This window comes from Globicephala melas, chromosome X (assembly GCF_963455315.2).
Source record: "Globicephala melas chromosome X, mGloMel1.2, whole genome shotgun sequence".
Lineage (NCBI taxonomy): Eukaryota > Metazoa > Chordata > Mammalia > Artiodactyla > Delphinidae > Globicephala > Globicephala melas.
The window spans coordinates 95,823,060-95,845,151 of record NC_083335.1 but is presented as its reverse complement, the minus strand read 5'-3'; the positions used below and the strand labels follow the sequence as shown (position 1 = coordinate 95,845,151).

At 39.4% G+C, this 22,092-nt stretch overlaps 1 protein-coding gene across 1 annotated transcript; it reads left to right on the top strand.

Moving 5' to 3' along the window:
• The first annotated feature begins 11,180 nt into the window (after positions 1-11,180).
• On the top strand, positions 11,181-11,568 carry LOC115848356 (small integral membrane protein 12-like). Its single transcript, XM_030849068.2, has one exon. The coding sequence runs from the start codon at positions 11,203-11,205 to the stop codon at positions 11,479-11,481; it is 279 nt and encodes a 92-aa protein (XP_030704928.1). The 5' UTR covers positions 11,181-11,202; the 3' UTR covers positions 11,482-11,568.
• The last annotated feature ends 10,524 nt before the right edge of the window (positions 11,569-22,092 follow it).

Below are 22,092 nucleotides of genomic sequence, written 5' to 3'. Positions count from 1 at the left end.
AACTCCTACAACTCAACAGAAATTTAAATAACCCAATTAAAAAATTGACAAATGACTTTAATAGACATTTCTCCAAAGATGATATATAAATGACTAAAGAGCATATACAAAGATGCTCAACATGACTAATCGTATGAGAAAAGCAAATCAAAACTGCAGTGAATATCACCGCATACCCATTAGGATAGCCACTATCAAAGGAAGAGACAATAACAAGTATTGGCAAGGATGTGGAGAAATTGGAACCCATGTGCACTGTTCCTGGGAATGTAAAATGGTGCAGCCATTATGGAAGAAATTAAGGCATTTCCTCAAAAAATTAAAACTAGAATTACCATATGATCCAGCAATCCTACTTCTGGGTACATATCCAAAAGAATTTGAAGGAGGATCTCGAAAAGATGTTTACACACCCATGTTTTCTGCAGCATTATTCACAATGGCCAAGAGGTGAAAGTAACCCAAATGTCCATCAAGGAACAAATGGATAAAGAAAATGTGGTATAAACATACAATGAAATATTATGCAGCATTTTAAAAAGATGAAAATAATGTTACATGCTATGACATGAGTGAACCATGAGGACATTATGCTAAGTGAAGTAGTAAGCCAGTCATGAAAGGACATAGACTATATGATTCCACTCATGTGAAGTATCTAAAAGTCAAAATCATAGAAACAGAAAGTACATAGGTGGGTGGGTGCCAAGGGCTGGGAGAAAAGGAGAATTAGTGTTTAATGGGTATAGAGCTTCAGTTTTATAAGATGAAAAATGCTAGAGACCTGTTGCACAACAATGTGAATATACTTAACACTGCTGAACTGTACACTTGAAAATGTTTAAGATGGTTGTTGTGATTTTGTCAAATTAGCACTTATTATTATGTGAAGCATAGGGTACCAGATGGTGAGCTGTAGTTCAGTAATAGACCACAAGAGGAATTGAAATAGAGAAATTCACTATTCACAATACCTGGCAACCTCTAGGGCCCACACAGGGAAGTCAAGACAGAGGGCAGACAGAGAGAGGCAGGACCTGGAGCATATGCTTTTTTTTTTTTTTTTTTTTTTTTGAGCATATGCTTTTATTAACGTCCATGGGTGGAGTGCTCTGAGGTTTCTTGGCTAAGGCTGGACTAGTCAATTCAAACCAAAAGAGCAGGGTTTTGGTAAGACCCATAGGGCTCTTATCTTAGGGATGCATAAGGCACATAGGTGCCAGAAGGCTGGGGAGACTGTCGATCACAGTGGTTGTTGGGGACGTCATATCAGAAACATATTTACTTGTGACTCTTCTGGCTGCTACATAGGGCATGTGCTTGTATGAGGGGCTAGTGCCAGCTTAAGGCCATTGTAGGCCGCTTGACCAAACAAAATGGATGCTGAAGCAGCAATACCATGGTGTAGCTTAGCTAAACTCTTGACAATGGTAAATATGTAATGCGTTTTCTACAATTAGAAAAAAAAGTTTATTCCTTCTAATTAACCCTAATGAATCTCTATGAGGCTAAAACAAAGTCAAACTTAACTATAATATTATAAAAATAATTTCTAAATTTAATTATGGTTTGAATATTATTTTCTTCCAAGTTTGAATATGTAAACGTATCTAAATCACACTTTTAAACTATGTTATTATACTAATAACTTTTATAATAAATATCCATCTGCCAAAACGTTCTCACATCAAAACTAATTTAGGCAATGTTAGTTTCCTAACCAACAATATTTTTAATTCTGAAAAAATAGACCCTTTAGTTTAATGTATTTATTAGACTCAGTAAGTAAATGAGAATGACATTTTGTTATTCATCATTTTATGAGATGGCCAAAATATATATAAATTCATTCTTGGAACGTCTCCCTTATGTTAACTCATTCCAGAAATGCAGAAGTATCTTGAGCAAACACCATGCAAAATAAAATTTATAAAGAAAATTCCATATGCAAAAACAGTTTATCTTGTTGTCTAAGGTATCCTGCCTCCACCCCATTTAAGAGAAATGGGTCTCACACAGGAAGTACACCAAATACAGTCTTTTGAATTTCTGTGAAAAGTTTAATATGTTTGAATATTTGGCTAGTATCTTGGCTCACTTTGATGAGTGGGCTTTTATTCTTCCATTTGATGAGTGGGCTTTTATTGTTAATTTATGTTTATGACTGTTAGACCAATTTTTTTTAATACAGGTAGAATAATAATGACTGTACGTGGTGACTTCAGAAAGTGTATTTCATCTTCATATGGACTCTTTTAGGTTCAATGATAGAGTATGTTGAGGCTCAGGGTGGGCTGCCCCAAAATATGCTGCAATGACATATTGATTATTTTGAATTAAAGTTACTTAAGAAACGACCAGTGCAGAAGGGGCACGCTGATTCTCCTTTGTCTCCCTAAAAGCAGGAAATAAATCTCCCATGTGAAAGGTGCACTCCCTGCATCTGGAGGTAGAAGGACACCCTTATTGCCAGAGATGGGGAATTCAGGCAGAGAACCCTGTATAAACAAACCTTGCTACTTCTTTAATTGACTACCCCAAGCTCACACTCTGTTTAGATTCTTCACTAATTGAACACCCAAAACCTAAGTTTCTTTGTCCTGTCAATTCCTCGTAAATTTTTGTTTCTTTATTTGATAAGTATAAAAGCTGTCTACTTTGGCCACTTCTTAGGTCCTATTTCTATGAGACCTCAATGAGTTTGAATTAAAATTTGTTTCTTTTTCTCCTGTTAATCTGTCTTGTATCAATTTTATTATCAGTCCAGCTATGAGAACTCAAGGGGGGGCAGAGGGGGAAATTTCCGGCTCCTCATCATGAACATTCCTTTATAAAGCGTTTTTCTCTTACAGGTACTTGAAGAGTAAATTAACCAGCATAATGACTTAACATTCTGTGTGAAAGAATTTCTGCTTGTTCAAAGAAATTGCCTCCATTTCTCATAATCCTTAATTAAAGGACTATACCATGTATATTCAGTCTTGTGGCATAGAAGGGCAGATTTTAAAACAAGGACATTCAAAAGATATTGAAATTTAGAAAATTGAAAAAAATTCAAGTAATCAGAAAAGATTGGGATACTATTTTAAAATATGAACAGACATGTATCAAACTTTGCAAGCTATAAACCTTTTCAGTAGAAATTTTAATACCTTATACATTTTTAAATAGATGTAAGGTATTTGCAGCAATTAAAATAGTATAATTTTTGTTATTATTTTCTTAAAGACAAGAAACATTTGAGAGGTAGCAGACTCTAGACACATATTGAATTAAATTACCCAGCTACAGTTCCAGGGAACACAGTTAAGGAAATCCTGTGCTAGGATTTTTTTTTTTTTTAAGTTGAGTTCATTTTAATAGAAGTGACTGTGACTTCTTGATCATGCAAGTTTTTTGTACCACAGCCAGATTAAAACCCAGGTTCCTATACTCCCAGGCCAGGGATCTTCCTGCTACTCCACATTGTTTAAAAGTTTTAACAAAGAATTCTAAGCTGTTAGAAGAGCAGATTGGAATTCTCATCTGTGGCAAAACTGCTTTTGGTATTTCACATTTATTTTCTGCCATTTTATCACTTTGCTAATTACATGTAATTGCTCTTTCATGCATGATGATAAATATTGTTACATAACCATGGTTATGTGGACATATAAATTATAATTGTGTTATTTTAAATATATTATCATATTTATTCATTTGTTTAGTCAGTAAATATTTATTGAATTCTGCTCTGTGCAAGGTGTTGTGATAGACACTCAGAGCAAATCAACTGGACAGTAATGACCCTGTGTTAGTGGCACTTACATACTAGCAAGGGAAACATTAAATATAATGATTAGTTTAATTATAATTGGAATTATTTAACTAGAGCAGTGATAAATTACAAAGGAAAAGTGCAGGCTGGTATGAGGGCATTCAACAGGGGATGCTGAATAAGCTGGAGAGTTAGGAACGGCCTCTTTGAGGAACGGACCTCTAAAGGATGAATAGTAGACAAAAAAGTAGTAGGGAGGGCTTCCCTGGTGGCACAGTGGTTGAGAGTCCGCCTGCCAATGCAGGGGACGCGGGTTTGTGCCGCGGTCCGGGAGGATCCCACATGCCGCAGGGTGGCTGGGCCCGTGAGCCATGGCCGCTGAGCCTGCGCGTCTGGAGCCTGTGCTCCGCAGCGGGAGAGGCCACAGCGGTGAGAGGCCCGTGTACTGCAAAAAAAGTAGTAGGGAGCAGGGAAAATTAGAGCAGAGTTAAGAAGAACATTCATTTCTAGGAAAAGCTCCATAAAGGTGCTGTGGCTAGAGTTGGAGACAAGGGGGAATGATCACAAGATTTTATGTTGGTGAGATGGGCAGGGGCTTTTAGGAAATATTAAAGAGTTTGATGTTTATCCCAAGAACAATGCAAAGTCATTGCAGTGTCTTACGGAGGAGACCCTCATCATTAGATGGATTATTTTGAAGCAATATAATGAATGCTACATGGAAGATGAGTTGGAAGGAGGCAAGACTGATTTGATTGGATGTAGATGGTCAGGACAAGGGTCCAATTCAAAATATTTAATGATTGGTCCATGGGTGCTACCAATCAGAACAGATATCACCAATAAACAATAATCATGGCAGCATAAGTGTGAACCTCCTGGATATAAGACCAGGCTGGTGAACTTCATTGCATAGCTGTATCTCTTGCCGAGATGGGAATAGTGGGAATAATTTTGAGGAAACAGGTAAAGGCTTAGAATAATGACTATTTTAAAAGCAAGTTAAAGAGACAAAGTAAAAGTATAACTGAGTTCTCTATTCATTCTGCTATGAAAATTCCAATCAAGGAGGACACTGAAAGGCTGAATAAACCATATTCCATAATAATCTTGTTTTTAAAAGGAGACGCTTCTTCTGAAAATTTCTGCTTGCTTAATATTCACTTCAACTAATTAAGCCTCTTGAGAGGGGATATTTTTCCTAAAAAAGAACTTAATCATTTTTGCACTAAAAATATTATGTCTATTATTTTTATAAAATTAAACAAAGCTATATGAAGCCATATTAACACTGAGTTTAACAATGACTTTAGAGGTCACTGAAGAAGTCATTTCTAATTAAAAATTACAAGTTTAAAAATTACAGCATAGGATCCAAAGAAAAGTAAAATTTCAAACTACTTTGCTTTAAAAAATTAATATCCCAATATTATATCACTTATAGTTCCATGAAGTTTTCTCTCCCTTTCTAAACATTTGTTTTCCTTAAAAATTCTATTGTATGTTCAGATAAATTCATGTTATCCCTAAAATAGCCAATTTGGTACTCTATAAACATTTGACAAATAAATGAAGCAAATGTGTTTTTTACACTATTTTTTTCTCCCTCTAATAAAAACAACGTAGAACTCAAAGCATAGCAATCACACTCAGAAAGCCTCAGTAACAGTAGTTGCACAGTATATGTGAACCACAGTTTCCTGATTTGAACACAATACCTACCTTTAAGGGATATTAAGCTGTACAGATCTTTACAGAATATTAATTTTTGTTATTATCCCTCCAGATGACTGAAAGGAATTATATTTACTGGTGTTAGTACTAAGCTCTCAAAGAACCATTGTTCCCACTCCAAATTGTTACCCAGAAACTTGTATAGCCCTCAAAAAAGGTAGCTACATGTTCAAGTTGGAACAGTAGAAAAATCACTTTGATTTTTTGCATGTGGACGTTGGTAGAGAAAGTAGAGCCAATAAACTGTGACTCCTCAAAAAATAAACAAACACACACATTCAGGGATTGTTTTACCTTTTTTAAATTGTTGGTAAAGATCATAAATTCTGAGGATGTGCTATCCAATACTATAGCCATATGCTCTGTTAAAATTGAGACAACAGGCCCAAAATGGAGTCACTTATGCTAAGCCCCATATAACCAAACCCAGACAACGTAATTACAATTTCAGCTTTCCCAGAAATGGAATCTTAAACCAGTCAATCAGGAATAGCCTGATCAGCACTAATTAGGTAATCTGCCTCATAGACACCTGCCATCCCCTAAAGGAAAGTAACCTTGCAATAACTGACCTGCTTTTTTTTCCTAGTGTAGCTTCCCTATTTTTGCTCCCTTCTGTCTATAAAAGTTTTTCATTTTGTATAGCTCCTCTGAGCTCCTTTCTGCTGTACTAGCTGCTGCCCAATTTGGATTGATTTTTGCTCAAATAAAATTTTTAATATGCCTCAGTTTATCTTTTAATTCTTAGCATTTGAAACATGACAAAATTGAGATGTATCATAAGTCCAAATACACACTGAATTTCAAAGACTTAGTATGAAATAGGAATGTAAACCATCTGCTGAATAATTTTAATGTAATCAACATCATATTGGATTATATTATTAATATATATTAATATAGTGAAATTATAGCAGTGTTATATTGAAATTATAATATTTTGGTTATGTTGGGGTAAAGTGTTTTTTGAAATTAATTTCACTTGTTAATTTTTACTTTTTAATTGTAGCTACTAGAAAATTTAAAATTACATATTAAATTATATTTTTATTGGGTAATACTGTTCTAGAAGGCACAAAGGATAAAAAAAGAGGCCCCTACTTTTCTTCAAGCTGTGCCTTATACACCATCATGCCCAATTGTTGGTTTATACTAATGCTCTTACAATGTTTATATACATACATGAAGCATAATAAATGCATCTACATGAATTATGTTAATACCTAGAGATATTTTTCATGAAAATGTCCTCTTCAAAATTATGTATATTTTAATTCTGATAATAATCCCAAGAGTTTACCATTTTATCTTTAAATATCTCCTTGATTCGAGGTGAGAAGAATATGTGTGCAAACAGAATAAAATGCATATTTTAGTTAATAAATTGTTCGCACAGATATTTTAATTAGGAAACTTTGTCATAGCTTTTCCAATGCCGAAGACTTTGTGTACTTTTCATTCTGACTGTTGGGTAAATACTCTAACAAAGAATGTGATAGTAGAAATGATCTCTCGTAACATAGCTGTCTCTATGTTGCTGTGATGGTAAAGAAGACAGTCTGATCCTGACATCAGAACTCCTTTGACAGATGTATGATCTTACCAATATTAATAAAATGACCTTGGTCAACTCATCTCACCATCTGATACATGTGGATACATTAAGCTTGGTAACTTCTCTACCTTTGAGTTTATATGGCCCGCTCCTATGCAGAAGTAAGGGAGTTTTCCATGCAGGTAGTAATGTTATCTGGGGATCTCAATTTTCATAATAGAATGTCAACCCTACACCTGGCATAAAATTCTTCAATAGAAGCTCCCATCAAGAAGTACAATCTCAAATTCTCTGCTATTCAGCCCCCATCAAAAGTTTGATACAGGAAAGTAAAACTTAGACAACTTTATATAAAGCACTAGTTCTCAACTGCATATATTTTATGAAAAAAGTATAAGAATTATTATCGTTAATTGATAATAGCATACACCAATACTGCTGATAATAATATTTATTTCTAGAGTTGCTAAACATAAAATAATTTTGTTGCCAAGGAAGTTTTTTAAGAAAATCCATAGCCTGTAGTTCTGTTTTACTCAATCTACTACCCAAGGCTATTGCTAATACGCCATGATGTACTATGATAGGGTATGTATGAGAATTGTTTGAGTTAGTAAACGTGTGAATAATTTGTACATAAGATCAAACTGTAGTAATGACAAGTATAAAAATAGTTTGTCATGGGGATTCTTGTTTTTTTGTTTGAATTCTAAGGATTTTTGCTTCAGACCAATGCTTTTAATGTCAGTCAGGTGATCCATGAGTATATAATGAGACAAGAGAGAGGGACTTGGTGAGCTGAACAGAGACAGAGGGAATTATGTCATAGTAAAATTTCTAGTTCTATTAAAATATCAGTTGAACCTACACAGTAACATTTAAAAAAAATTTTTTTACATCTTTATTGGTGTATAATTGGTTTACAATGGTGTGTTAGTTCCTGCTTTATAACAAAGTGAATCAGTTATACATATACATATGTTCCCATATCTCTTGCGTCTCCCTCCCTCCCACCCTCCCTATCCCACCCCTCTAGGTGGTCACAAAGCACCAAGCTGATCTCCCTGTGCTATGCGGCTGCTTCCCACTAGCTATCTGTTTTACGTTTGGTAGTGTATATGTGTCCACGCCACTCTCTCACTTTGTCACAGCTTACCCTTCCCCCTCCCCATGTCCTCAAGTCCATTCTCTAGTAGGTCTGTGTCTTTATTCCTGTCTTACCCCTAGGTTCTTCATGACATTTTTTTTTCTTAAATTCCATATATATGTGTTAGCATACGGTATTTGTCTTTCTCTTTCTGACTTACTTCACTCTGTATGACAGACTCTAGGTCCATCCAGCTCATTACAAATAGCTCAGTTTCGTATCTTTTTATGGCTGAGTAATATTCCATTGTATGTATGTGCCACATCTTCTTTATATGTTTCTGCTTCCATCTGTTTCTTAGAAGTATCTCAGAATTAATACAACAGTACCTAAACCTGTATTTCATTTCCAGTTAGAATTTGATAAAGAGTGAATTGAATGATCTCCAAGATTTCTTTAATGACTATGATTCTAAGATTTTTCTCTAAAGATTTGATTCTCCATTCCTATTGCTACCCAATGCATAAAGTGTCTCCAGAGAATTCTTGCTGATGGCCCTTCCTCTGTATTTCTCCTTCCCCTTCTATTGTCCAATTTTTGACACATAATGTAGTGAGGACTTTACCTTGATGTCATTTTGAGCTTTTCAATTAAAATTACTCCAGGTATTCCTGTTGCCAGAAACTCTTCCCTTAACCAAAGGGTCTCTTATTCTACTTGATTTGGGACCATCCAGCTCTTACTGTATTTGGCAGTACTGCAAGCCAACCCCCATATAAACTGTCCTCTCTTTGGCCTCTGTATCACTGAGTATGCCACTTAATTTGCCTAGAATGTCATCCCCATTTTGCAGTGTCAAATCATCTGCCTCACTCATTAAAAACTTTCTCAAGGCCAATGATCCTAATTATACAATGAAACCTCTTTATCCAGCCTTTTCACCAGTCTAAACACTTAAGCACTTAATGGGAACATCTATAATTGGCTCTATAAATGTTTTCTACATATGCATAATTTTCTTTGGTTCTTGTATCTCTCTCTTTAAGCCAAACAACTGACTTCAGGAAACTTATCTTTTATTTCCCTTGAAACTCTTCACTGCATCCAGCAAAGGGTTCAGCATTCAGAAGATGTCTAACAAATATGTTGCCTAAGAAAATCAGCACTAGACCTTGATAAACTATGGCTCTCTGTGCTTCAGGTTTTTTTTGCAGTTTACAAAAAAGAATACTGTGAAGGTAATTTACCATTAGAAAAGTGTTTTGAAATCCTTGAACAGAGAGTACTCTTCAGCAATTGCATGAAATACTGCTGCAGTTACAATGATTTCTGGATGTCACTCTGCTACAAATCTGCCACCTCAGAACAAAAGAAAATGCCGCTCGAAGAAAACTGGTTAACAAAGTGCTGTGCAAGGCCAACTGCCACCTCCTCCACCCTACATCAAAAGTAGACTTGGCTTTAGTTTCCTGATACTAGAAAGAAATAATTTTAAGAAAATTTTAGCTAAGGAAAAACTCTTTGAAAAAAACCAAAGTATTCTCTACAAAGAACAACTTGGTTCCAGCCTGGAATGCCTATTTTCTTTTTTTCTAGATAATCTGATAGAATTTTAAAATTTCTAACAGATGGACTCTCTACTGTAAATCAGTTTAAATAAGTGGTCACTTAACACTATAAAAGTCTGTAAAATTTTTTGAATGAGTAGCTAGGAAGACATTGTACTAATCTAATGACAAGGAAATAATTAGAAGAGAAGATTTCAAGGGCTTCCGTGGTGGCGCAGTGGTTAAGAATCCACCTGCCAATGCAGGAGACATGGGATTGAGGCCTGGTCTGGGAAGACCCACATGCTGCGGAGCAACTAAGCCCATGCGCCACAACTACTGAGCCTGCGCTCTAGAGCCCATGAGCCACAACTACTGCGCCCACGTGCTGCATCTACTGAAGCCTGCCGGCTCTAGAGCCCATGCTCCGCAACAAGAGAAGCCACTGCAAAGAGAAGCCCGCGCACTGCAATGAAGAGTAGCCCCTGCTCGCAGCAACTAGAGAAAGCCCACGTGCAGCAACGAAGACCCAACACAGACTAAAATAATAAATAAATAAAAATAAATATTAAAAAAAGAAGATTTCAATATTAAATGCTAACTCAAAATTGAGCAAATGATGCAATCAATTCATTACAATAAAAAAGGCCTGATTCTTGATTTTATAAAGAATACTTAAATAATATGATGGTTTAATAATAAAAAAATGTTGACAGATTCTTGAAAAAACTACTGATTTCCATTATTTAAAACAATTCTAATGCCCTGTAATGCAAAATATTTGGATAATACCTCTGAATTGCTCTTATTATCAAATTGCTTTTTTTTTCTTTCTGGAAGGTTCCATATGTTTCACTCTTCCCCAGATTAACTCCTTCTCATCTTTCTGATCTCAACCTGTTGTCACTTTCTCAAATTGGCATTTTTCTTAGCCCCCAAATATAACCATTTTTTTCCTGATATCCTCTTCCAGTGTATATTCTTTCAAAACACTTATTGCAATTTATGATTCTGTATTTATTTTGTATTTATTTCCTTATTGAATTTCTCTCCAACTAAACCTTAACTTCCATGAAGGTATCTGTTTCACTTTTTTTTTTTTTGACGTTCCAGACCATCTAGCACAATGCTCGGCTCTTGGTTTGTGATCAGGAAATACTTGTTGAATGAACTGAAGAATAAAAAAGTGATAATCCCTCACCTTGTTATCTGATATTTCCAAAACACTAATTCATTTTGAGAGGGAAAAATGTAAATTAAAAAGAGCAGTATCATATGATCCCGCAATTCCACCTCTGGGAGTATATCCAAAAGAAACAAAAACACTAACTGGAAAAGATATCTGTATCTCCATGTTCACAGCAGCATTATTTACAATATCCAAGATCGCGGGCGCCAGTGGGCGGGGTCTGGGGCGAGGCCCTGAGGGCCGCTGGGACTGGCGGCTTCGGTGCTCCGGAAGTTGGAGCACAGGCGAAGGGTGGGGGCCAGACAGCGGGGTGTGAGCTGCGGCGCAGATGTCATGTGGCCTGTGCTTTGGACTGTGGTGAGTACCTATGCTCCCTATGTCACCTTTCCCGTGGCCTTCGTGGTTGGGGCTCTGGGCTACCACCTGGAATGGTTCATCCGGGGGAAGGATCCCCAGCCTGTGGAGGAGGAGAAGAGCATCTCGGAGCGCCGGGAGGACCGCAAGCTGGATGAGCTGCTAGGCAAGGACCACACCCAGGTCGTGAGCCTTAAGGACAAGCTGGAACTTGCCCCTAAAGCTGTCCTGAACAGAAACCGCCCGGAGAAGAATTAATGGAGGACACAGGGCCCTATGGGTCCTTCTGGGGGCCAAGACTGGTCCTGCCACCATGTCGACCCAGCAACCAGAACCCACATCTGATTTGCTTTATTGCTTCTTCTGGCCCCTCCCGTCCCACACAGCCACACACATACTGGCTGCTCTGCTATGGCCAGGCAGACACACTAGTAGCTGAGGGGCCAGTGAAGAGGAAGGCCCGTGAGGGTTCTGGCCTGAAGGCTGCCTCTGCTCGATGGTGGCCACAGCTGCTCAGGCTTCTGCGCTGCTAGGTGCACCACTGGGAGGAGAGTGATGAAGTGAACATTGGCCGTCAGTCCCTGTGGGGAGGCAGTTTGGCCTCAGGTGGGAGTGGCTGGGATTGGGGTGATGCCTTTAGGAGGGGTACCTACATGCCTGGTTCTAGTTTGCACTGGGAGGAGTTCAGAAATCTACCTGGCTCCCTTAACTAGCTTGCTTTGTCCTTTGTGCTCATTCTCCCTGAAATCCTGTCAGCTCAGGAAGGGGATTCCCCTGGGAAGGAAAGCAGTTTTCTGTTCTTGGGAGCCCAGGCTGTTCACCTTGGGGCAGGTGAATTTGCTTGAAAACAATCACCGTCTTTCACCCCCACCCCATTACTGTGTAGTGCAAAACTTGATTAAAGTTGCGTCTGAGAACCATTTTGGTCTAATCCTATCTTCCAGGTGGTGCTGCGGTCTCCTAGGAGTTATGCAAAGCAGTCATCTCCGGGTAGGATAAAATTGGCCTTTAACTAAGGACTTTGGGGCCCTGGAAGCTTTGTTTTACTAGCGTGGCTGCACTGGATCCTGGAGGCGGTGAGTCCTGGAGGCGCAGGTTCCCAAGGGCCTTTTTATCATGATAACATGAGGCTTATATACTTTCGAAGTCTACATTAAGAGTAGACCAGGGAGCTTAACAATTGCTATCAAATTTTCCAACTTCATACACACATGTACACATACTTTTCCCTATAAAAGTAGTATATGTATGTTAAATTTGGTAGGGGTTTAAAAAAGGTTACCCACACTCTGAGGGCTCTAGTACAGATAAAATGTTAACATTTTGGTATCTTTCAGTAATTCTTTGACTAGTTTTTTTAGATATTTATTACTGTACATTTAATTTTATATTCTTCTTTTTACATAGTGTTTCATATCATAATCACTTTCCTATCTTATCACATGGCCTTCATAATTCTTATTGTTTTCATTAGCTGTATAATTGCCCATCAAGTGGGAATATAGCATAGTTTGTTTTTAACAGTTTCCCTATTGCTGGACATTTGGGTTGTTTCTGGTTGTTCACTAGAGAAATATTGCAGAGTATCTTATATAAGGATTTTCCTGCATTTTTGGACTAAACGGTAGGAACAGTAAATGGCATTTTGGATGAAATGGGACGAACGGTTTTAAGGGCCTCAATGCATAATACTAAATGTCTTTCCTGAAGGGCAGTAGGAGCTTATACTAAATGCTGCCACTAAGGATGTTTTCGGTGAGGTTGGAAGGGGTGAGAGCAGAGAGCAGACCTGTTGCCTCACGAAGTCAACTGACCTTTAACCTGAGTGAGCAAAGGCAAGTAATGAGTATTTGATGAAGAATGAACCTGCCTTAAAAGGGGGAGGCTGTTTGCCCTGCCGCTTACCTCAGGATCTGAGGCCCAGTGGTGTTAACAGGTGGGTGAAGGTAGAATTACTGAACAGGTAGAGATGCCGGCTGTGGAGTGGGAGGAGTGGGGGGACGTGGAAAGTGGTAGCCAGAGAAGGAGGGGCAAGTTGAGTCGGTGGCTTCCCCTCAGTCGCCGAGTCCTGCTGGGAATGTTGAGATGAGCTGCTGTTGCTTCTCAGGGCATATATCCAATGGGGAGTGTGGGGAAGCAGGGTCTGCTGCTGAAGTGAGGATGAGGTTTCTGGTTCTGAAAGGATGTGCTAATAAGCTTAGCTTGGTCATAGGCTCAGGCTGACGCAGGCCTCATGGGCAGACCAGTGCTGCCCCCCTGTGGCAGTCCTGAGGACGACCAAGCCTGGGATCCCTTCACTAGGCGAAACCACCAGTAGCAAACTCTCTTGCCTACAGGGGTCAGTCAGGTGGCTTAAATGAGCGGCCAGGCCAGGTACTAGAAAGCACAGGCCTGCCTAAAGTGGGCAGTGGCTGTGCAGCTTCTTCCAATTTGTGCTGCTTGCCCAGAGATACCAGATTGAACTTCTGATTTTTAAATGTTGACAATTTATTTTTAAAAAAATTCTAAGCATGCTAACATACCCATAGGGTTAATTTGACCCAGTGGCGGCCAATATGCCACCTGTCAAGCTGCCCCTTGCCTTCTTATGAAATCTGAGAGATATGCTTTGTTTTTAAGCAATCTAACAACTGTGGCAAACATTAGATCCCAGGATTGGTTTCCCTCGAAACACTTTTGGGCATCCTGCACATATGTAGTTTAATATCAAGCTAATCAAAACATTACAGGACAGAAAACCTACAGAAATAACACACAAAAAGTTTTCCCACAGACTAAGACATTTTTGGGTTTTCAGATATTTTAGAATAACCCTGCCACCACTGATGTATGTCCTCCCAGTGCCTGATGGAAGAAGCACTATCTTTGGAAGTCCAAGTTGCTCCCTTTTTCTAGTCTCACTTTGTGCCTCTTTTAAATAATTTTATTTCCTCGGGCTTGCCCTCACTGAATTTTTGCCTCCAGCAAGTCTATTAGTATTCTCAGCTGGCTCTTTCTTTCCCAGGGCTGGCTGAGCTCTGCTGCTACTGTGGGGCTATGAGATAGAGCGTGCTTTCTTGCCTCTGCTCAGGTGTCATCAGGCAGCAGGGTTTCTGTGGGTGGGGCAAAGGTGGGCCAGGCTTGCTGGGACCAACAAGGCATGGACTGGTTTTCTTCCACTCTTGCTGATTCGCCTTGGAGGCACGTGACCCTCTTTTGGGTTGGCCCAGCAGTCACGATTCACTGAAACACAGTAGTAAGTAGATGTGCTTGGGGCTTGGGGCTTTTACCCACCCCTCCCGCCCCTGCCCCGGGTCTTTTCCCAGCCTGGTGATAGTAGTGGCTTTAGAGCTGCATTATCCCGTCTGAGCATGGCCGGGATCACTTCTCTGCCCTCAGTGGCCCAGGGTCTGGTGCTTTTCCACTCTCTCTCTAGCCTTTCCTGTGCCTGTTGCTGTGTTAGCTCAAGTCAGCTGGGCAGCTGCCAGGACAATCCTGCCAGGGGGCCCTTTGACTCCTGTCAGCTTCCCAGGGCCCCAGGCTGGTGAGGCCGTCGGCCGAGTGAAACACCATGGGATCAGCGTCCCCAAAGTCGCTTGGGAGCCAGGCAGTGAAAATGAAAAGGCTTGTGCCTTGCCTCACTTTTCCTTTTCCACTCTGGTGTGGGTCTCTAGGCACTTGTAGAGTGGTGAGCCAGGGCGGTATGGTACAGTGAAAATAAAGTGGATTCTCGAGCCTGACAGACTTATGAGTACTGCCTCAACCACTAGCTGAATGACCTTGGGCAAGTCACATAGCCTTTCTGAGCCTCAGGTATCTGTTATCCTCATCTGTAAAACAGGGATAAGAGTACCTATTTTTGCTGGGTTGTTGCAAAGTTAAGGTAACATATGTAAAGTTCTTAGCAGAGTCCATGGCAACAAGTAGGTGCTCAATAAATGTTGGCTGCTGGAGTTTTATTGCAGGAAAAACAGTTCCATGTAGCCTTGTGATCCTAGTGAGCTAGGGATCCGGAGGGGAGAGCAGCCGTGGTTGGGAGGGTGATCACAGGGACCCACCCTCACAGGGACCCTCTCAGGCCTGGTGGTTGAGGGCTTCTTAGGAGTATTTTACAGGAAAGGCTGCCTTGTCCAAGAACCAGGCTGGCCACGGGGGTGCAGACTTCAACCTGTGCTGCTAAGTAGTAGCCGCATCGGTGCCGTCTCAGGGTCAGAGACAAGACGGGCGGAGCGAGGTATGGGGGAATGCCCGAGAGTAGCATGCGTCCAGATGGGTGGAGGTGAGAGCCTTGGACTTGGAGGCAAGAGACGGGTGGCCTGGGACATGCCCCTTCACCTCTTCTGGCCTTGGAAGAATAGGGGTACTGATGTCCTTCCTGCTGTAGTGTAAAAAGAGTGAGAAGCCAGCTTAGAGCTTCAAAAACATGCAAGTGCTGTTCTATCCCAGTAAAATCTCCCTTTTATCGAATCAGGATGGCAGCCAGTCTGAATAATGGAATAGACCTAAATGCTCCTTTATTCTTTTTCTGAGCAGTCTCTTAAAGTATTTGCTAAGTAGAAGTCTTTGGGGAATCAGCTTTAAGAGTAAAGAGGAGTAATTAGTGTGTATCATTTTGCATTCTGTTCCAGTGGTACCTTGATGTACTTAAAAACAGTCTATTCTTTTATAATTAAATTGGTTAACATTAGTTATCTGTTTATCAAATCCCTTTTACACAATGAAGAGATGAACCTTGGCTTTGTTTTTTTTGTTTAAAAATTCCAAATGGGTCCTCCAAATCTTTTTGAGATTTTTAAACATCTTTACTGGTGTCCCAGAAAGGGAAGTTCTTCTCTCTAGAAGAGTCCAAAGTCCCTTGTACCCTTATTCCCCTCTCTACTGCCCCTTTTCCTTCACTTCCAACCCCAGGTCCACTGTCCATTTCTGTTTGCTTCTGGGCCTGAACTGCCCAGTGCAGCTAGAGAATTTTGCATAACTGTGTGGCCTGACACTCTCCGTATATGGGTTCAGATGCAACCTTCAAGGTGATTTCTTATTTATTTGTCTTTTTTGTCCATGCCACATGGCATGCAGGATCTTAGTTCCCCGACCAGGGATCAAACCCGTGCCTCCTGCATTGGGAGTGTGGAGCCTTAACCACTGGACCGCCAGGGAAGTCCCTGATTTCTTTTTTCAACCAAGGTTGTCAAGCCCTCAGCCCCATCCCTGCATTCCTCTTAGCCCTTGCTGCTTGCTCTCCACTTCCACCACTAAAGTGGTGAAGCCAGTTTGGCTAAAAGCCTTTGTGATTGCAAATGTGGCATCCATTCCCAGTCATACTAATGCTTTGCAGTGTCTGGCACTCTTGACTGAATTCTGTCTTGACTTCACCACCACCTCTGTTTCCTTTTCCAGCTGTCTCCTCTGCCACTGGCTCCTCCTGTTCTCCTAACTGTGAGTGCTCTTCCAGTTTCATCCTTGGCTATTTTCTTGCTGCACAGTTTTAGCCTCACCTGTGGCTTCAACCACCACCTACCAGAAGTCTTATCTGTAGTCGTGAGTTTCCCCCCAAGCTCCGAAACAGCTCACTATATATCTTTGTCTAGATGTGTATGACAGTTAAAGGTGTTGACCTGGGTTTGAAGCTTAACTCTGTAATCTAGTTGCGTGACCAGAAAAGTCACTTAACTTCTCTAAGCGTCATCTGTACAATGAGGACGATTCTTGTGAAGATGGAGAGTGTTTGTAAAATACCCGGCCTGGTGTTTGGCATGGATTCCGTCTCCTGTCTCCTGTTGCTCAACTTGGTTCTGACTCCCTCTTCCCCCAACCTGTGGTGACCCACTTCTTCTTCATCTGGAATTCATCCTCTGTTCTCCATCTCACCTCCCTGCCCTCTTATTAATCTCTTTCCTAAACTTTTGGTCTCTTCCTGAAAATTCTTCCCGTTTCTGGCAGCATTTTCTCTCTAAAACACATCTTTAATGAGCTCACTCCTTAAAGACCTCCATGGCTTCTCTCACCAAAGCCCCTTGTGTGCCATGCAGATTCTTTCATCATCTTGCCCTAGCCTCCCTCCCATCATCCCCAGGACAGAACCTACTTTGTATTGATACCATTTCCTGAACACGTTATGCTCGTTCAGATCCTGATGCTTCCGGGTGCACTATGCATCGGGCCTCCTTGGCTGCCTGGTGAACTCCATTACACCACAAGACAGCCTAGGTAGCTAAGCAGAGACTGCCATTCCCTCTGCCTCTCTAACCCTGTGTCTGCTCTCCTACTGCAGCATTTACACAAGGCACTGTGATGGTCATGTGTCTGTTTCCCTAGACTGTGAGTTCCTTGAGGGCAGGGACCAAGCCTTGCACAGAGTCATTTCTAATACATGTTAAATGAATTAAGAGAAAAAAAAAATAGCCAAGGTGTGCAAAAACCTGTGTCTATAGATGTGTCCACAGATGCATAAATCCTTCAAGAAATTGATATCGATATACATAATTCAGCCATAAAAAATTGAGAAAATCGTACCATTTGTGACAACATGGATGGACCTTTAAGGTATTGTGCTAAGTGAAATAAGTCAGACAGAGAAAGACAAATATTGTATGATCTCACTAATATGTGGAATCTGAAAAAAACCAAACAAACTCATAGAAAAAAGACCAGACTTGTGGTTACTAGAGGTGGACGGTGGGGGGAAGGGGAATTGGAGAAAGATGATCAAATGATACAAACTTCCAGTTGTAAGATAAATAAGTACTAGGGATGTAATGTACAATATGATGACCATAGCTACCACTGCTATACAATATATAGGAAAGTTGTTGCGAGTAAATCTTGAGTTCTCAACACAAGGGGAATTTTTTTCTCTTTTTTCTCTTCTTTTTTCTTTTTTTTTTATTGTATCTGTGTGAGAAAATGAACGTTAGCTGCACCTATTGTGGTAATCATTTCACAATGTGTAGATCAAACTATCATTCCTTAAACTTATAGAGAGAGGTGTGCCAATTATTTTTCAATAACACTGGGAAAAAATGTATAATTTGAACTCTGTTTCTGATTTAGGAAGGATTATTCAGGCCCTAAGATAGTCTCCAGTGAATGGTACCAATTAGATGGGCAACCTGTTCCACTTTCCCTTCTCATTCTTTTCAAGCCTGTCATAAATTGCATCATAAATTGGTTTATAGGGTGACAGTTTTAGCTATGCACTTTTTATATAAACCTTTAGAAGCTGGATTTTATTTATCACAGAAATTTTCCTCTGGGAACAGGTAATGCAGTATTCTTACTGACAATTTCCTACCCTCCTCCTGGGTACTCCTGTAAAAATAGGAAAAATGGATTTCAAGGTTGAGTGAAGCCACTACAGTACTATCTAGGCATTGCATCTCGTGCTTTGCACTTTTGTAATTGGCACTATAGCAGTTGCTATGCAGATTCCAAAGTTAAGTAATCGGTGATATTCTGGGAAGCTTCAATATTATGCAACTCAGTTCTCTCAATCTAGTATATACCAGTTCAGTCCAACCTTTCATGTTTAGCCTATTTTTTTCTCTCCTCTAATACCTGGCTCATCTAACTAGGAAGAAAAAACAAGCAGGGGAAATAAACATATATTTTCTAATTTCCTACCATCTCCTCACTTTTGCTGTTTATTTTGATAACATTTTTATTTAGAAGCCTGTGGGATCAAAACATTTGCAAAAATGGCTAGGATTTACCATATATAAATACACACATTGACATTTAGCATGTAGAAGATAGTTTTTTAAAAAAATCATCAGGATTATAACATATATATATAGAGAGAGAGAGAGAGAAGGAGATATTATTCGATATTATGTTACGTTGGGTAGTGGGAAGCCCTTTCACTTAATACAGTTGGTAATCATCAACAACGTTTTCTAGATTGCTAACAAAAATTCTATACACCATGAAGATTAGGAAATATAATTTAAGTTTTAAAACATAATTTTAGTTGACAGAGATCCCCATGATTAATATAACAAATGATTGAAAAGTAATATAAGAAGTAATGAATGCTATCTTTTCAAAATAAAGGAGTACCAAAACTAGACATTTATAGTACTTAACCTTAAGACAGTTTCAATTAATGAAACATATAGTTTGATATCTGTAAGGATTTCACTCAGTTGTTTACAAACACATGTTCTAACTTGCTCACTTTTTTTTCTTAAAATTAATCAGTACATTTATAAGACAAAATTCTAGTCTCCCTATATGTCCTATAGAGCTGTACTGTCTAATACTGGAGCCCCTAGCCACATATAACAATATACATTTAAATTAATAAAAATAAGTAAAATTTAAAATTCAGTTATTCTGTTGCCTTAGCCACATTTCAGGTGCTCAATAGTGATAAGTAGCTAGGGCAACCATTTTGGTGATACTGTATTTTTGTTGTTGTTTTATATTTTTTATACAATTTTAAAGGTTACTTTCCATTTACAGTTATTACAAAATATTGGCTATATTCCCCATGTTGTATAATACATCCTTGTAGCCCATCTTACACCCAAGAGTTTGTGCCTCCCATTCCCCCACCCTATCTTCCACCTCCCTCCCCTCCCCACTGATAACCACTAGTTTGTTCTCTATATCTGTGAGTCTGCTGGTTTTTTTGTTATATTCACTAGTTTGTTGTACTTTTTAGATTCCACATATAAGTGAGATCACACAGTATTTGTCTTTCTCTGTCTGACTTATTTCACTTAGCATAATGCCCTCCAAGTCCATCCGTGGTGCTACAGATGGCAAAATTTTGTTCTTTTTTTTGCGGTACACGGGCCTCTCACTGCTGTGGCCTCTCCCGTTGCGGAGCACAGGCTCCAGACGCGCAGGCTCAGTGGCCATGGCTCACGGGCCTAGCCGCTCCGCGGTATGTGGGATCTTCCCGGACCGGTGCACGAACCCATGTCCCCGGCATCTACAGGCGGACTCTCAACCACTGCGCCACCAGAGAAGCCCAAATTTTGTTCTTTTTTATGACTGAGTAATGTTCCATTGTGTATATATACCACTTCTTTATCCATTCATCTGTCAATGTACACTTAGGTTGCTTCCATATCTTGGCAATTGTAAATAATGCTGCTATGAACATCGTGGTGCATGTATCTTTTCAAATCAGTGTTTTTGGTTTTTTTCGGATATATGCCCAGGAGTGGAATTGCTGGGTCATATAACGGTTCTATTTTTAGTTTTTTGAGAAACCTCCATACTGTTTTCCACAGTGGCTGTACCAGTTTATATTCCCACCAACAGTATACAAGGGGTTCCCTTTTCTCCACATCCTTACCAGCATTTGCTATTTGTGTTCTTTTTGATGATAGCCATTCTGACAGGTGTGAGGTGATATCTCATTGTGGTTTTGATTTGCATTTCCCTGATGATTAGTGATGTTGAGTATCTTTTCATGTGCCTGTTGACCATCTGCATTTCCTCTTTGGAAAAATGTCTATTCAGTTTTTCTACCCATTTTTTAATCAGGTTGTTTGGTTTTTTGATGTTGAGTTGTATGAGCTGTTTATATATTTTGGATATTAATCCCTTATCTGTCATATTATTTGCAAATATTTCCTCCCATTCTGTGGGTTGTCTTTTCATTTTGACAATGGTTTCTTTCCTGTGCAGAAGCTTTTAAGTTTAAGTCCCATTTGTTTATTTTTGCTTTCATTTCCTTTACTTTAGGAGATGGATCCAAAAAGTTATTGCTGCGATTTATGTCAGAGAGAATTCTGCGTATGTTTTCCTCTAGCAGTTTTATAGTATTTGGTCTTACATTTAGGTCTTTAATCCATTTTGAGTTTAGTTTTGTATATGGTGTTAAAGAATGTTGTAATTTCATTCTTTTACATGTAGCTGTCCAGTTTTCCCAGCACCACTTAACAAAGAGACTGTCTTTTCTCCATTGTATATTTTTGCCTCCTTTGTCAAAGATAAGGTGACCATATGTGTGTGGGCTTATATCTGGGCTCTGTGTCCTGTTCCATGGATCTGTGTGTCTGTTTTTGTGCCAGTACCATACTGTTTTGATGACTGTAGTTTTATAGTATAGTCTGACATCAGGGAGCCTGATTCCTCAAGCTGCATTCTTCTTTCTCAAGATTGTTTTGGTTATTCAGGGTCTTTTGTGTTTCCATATAAATTTTAAAATTATTTCTTCCAGTTCTTTGAAAAATGCCATTGGTATTTTGATAGGAATTGCATTGAATCTGTTGATTGCCTTAGATAGTATGGTGATTTTAACAGTACTGATTCCTCCAATCCAAGAACACCATATATCTTTCCATCTGTTTGTGTCATCTTTGGTTTCTTTCATCAGCATCTTATACTTTTTGGAGTACAGGTCTTTTGCCTCTGTAGGTGGGTTTATTCCTAGGTATTTTATTCTTTTTGATGTGAAGGTAAATGGGATTGTTTCCTTAATTTCTCCTTACAATACTTTGTTGTTGGTGATAGAAATGCAACAGATTTCTGTATATTAATTTTGTATCCTGCAACTGTACCGAATGCATTAAAGAGCCCTAGTGGTTCGCTGGTAGCATCCTTAGGTGATACAATGTTTTATGTGAACATTTTCATCATCACAGAAACTTCTGTTAGAAAGTGATGCTATAGAGTTGATTTAGTGATAATCTAGGCATATGAACAATACGTTTTAATGCATGTTTATAGCTATTAATAACAATGTAAGATTTTTCTGATGTATTGCTGTTTGGATCAGTACTCAATTCTGATGTGTGTGTGGGGTGCCCTCACACCACCAAACAACTCAATTCTGACACTATTTACCCAGAGATAGCATCAGATTCCACAGGTTAAGTGCTCAGTCCCAGCAGACTGCCCACCCCCCGGCGCATTTGTGCGCGCACACACACACACACA

Excerpts from the sequence above, each read along its gene's own strand:
- LOC115848356 (XM_030849068.2), top strand. The coding sequence starts at position 11,203 with ATGTGGCCTGTGCTTTGGACTGTGGTGAGTACCTATGCTCCCTATGTC.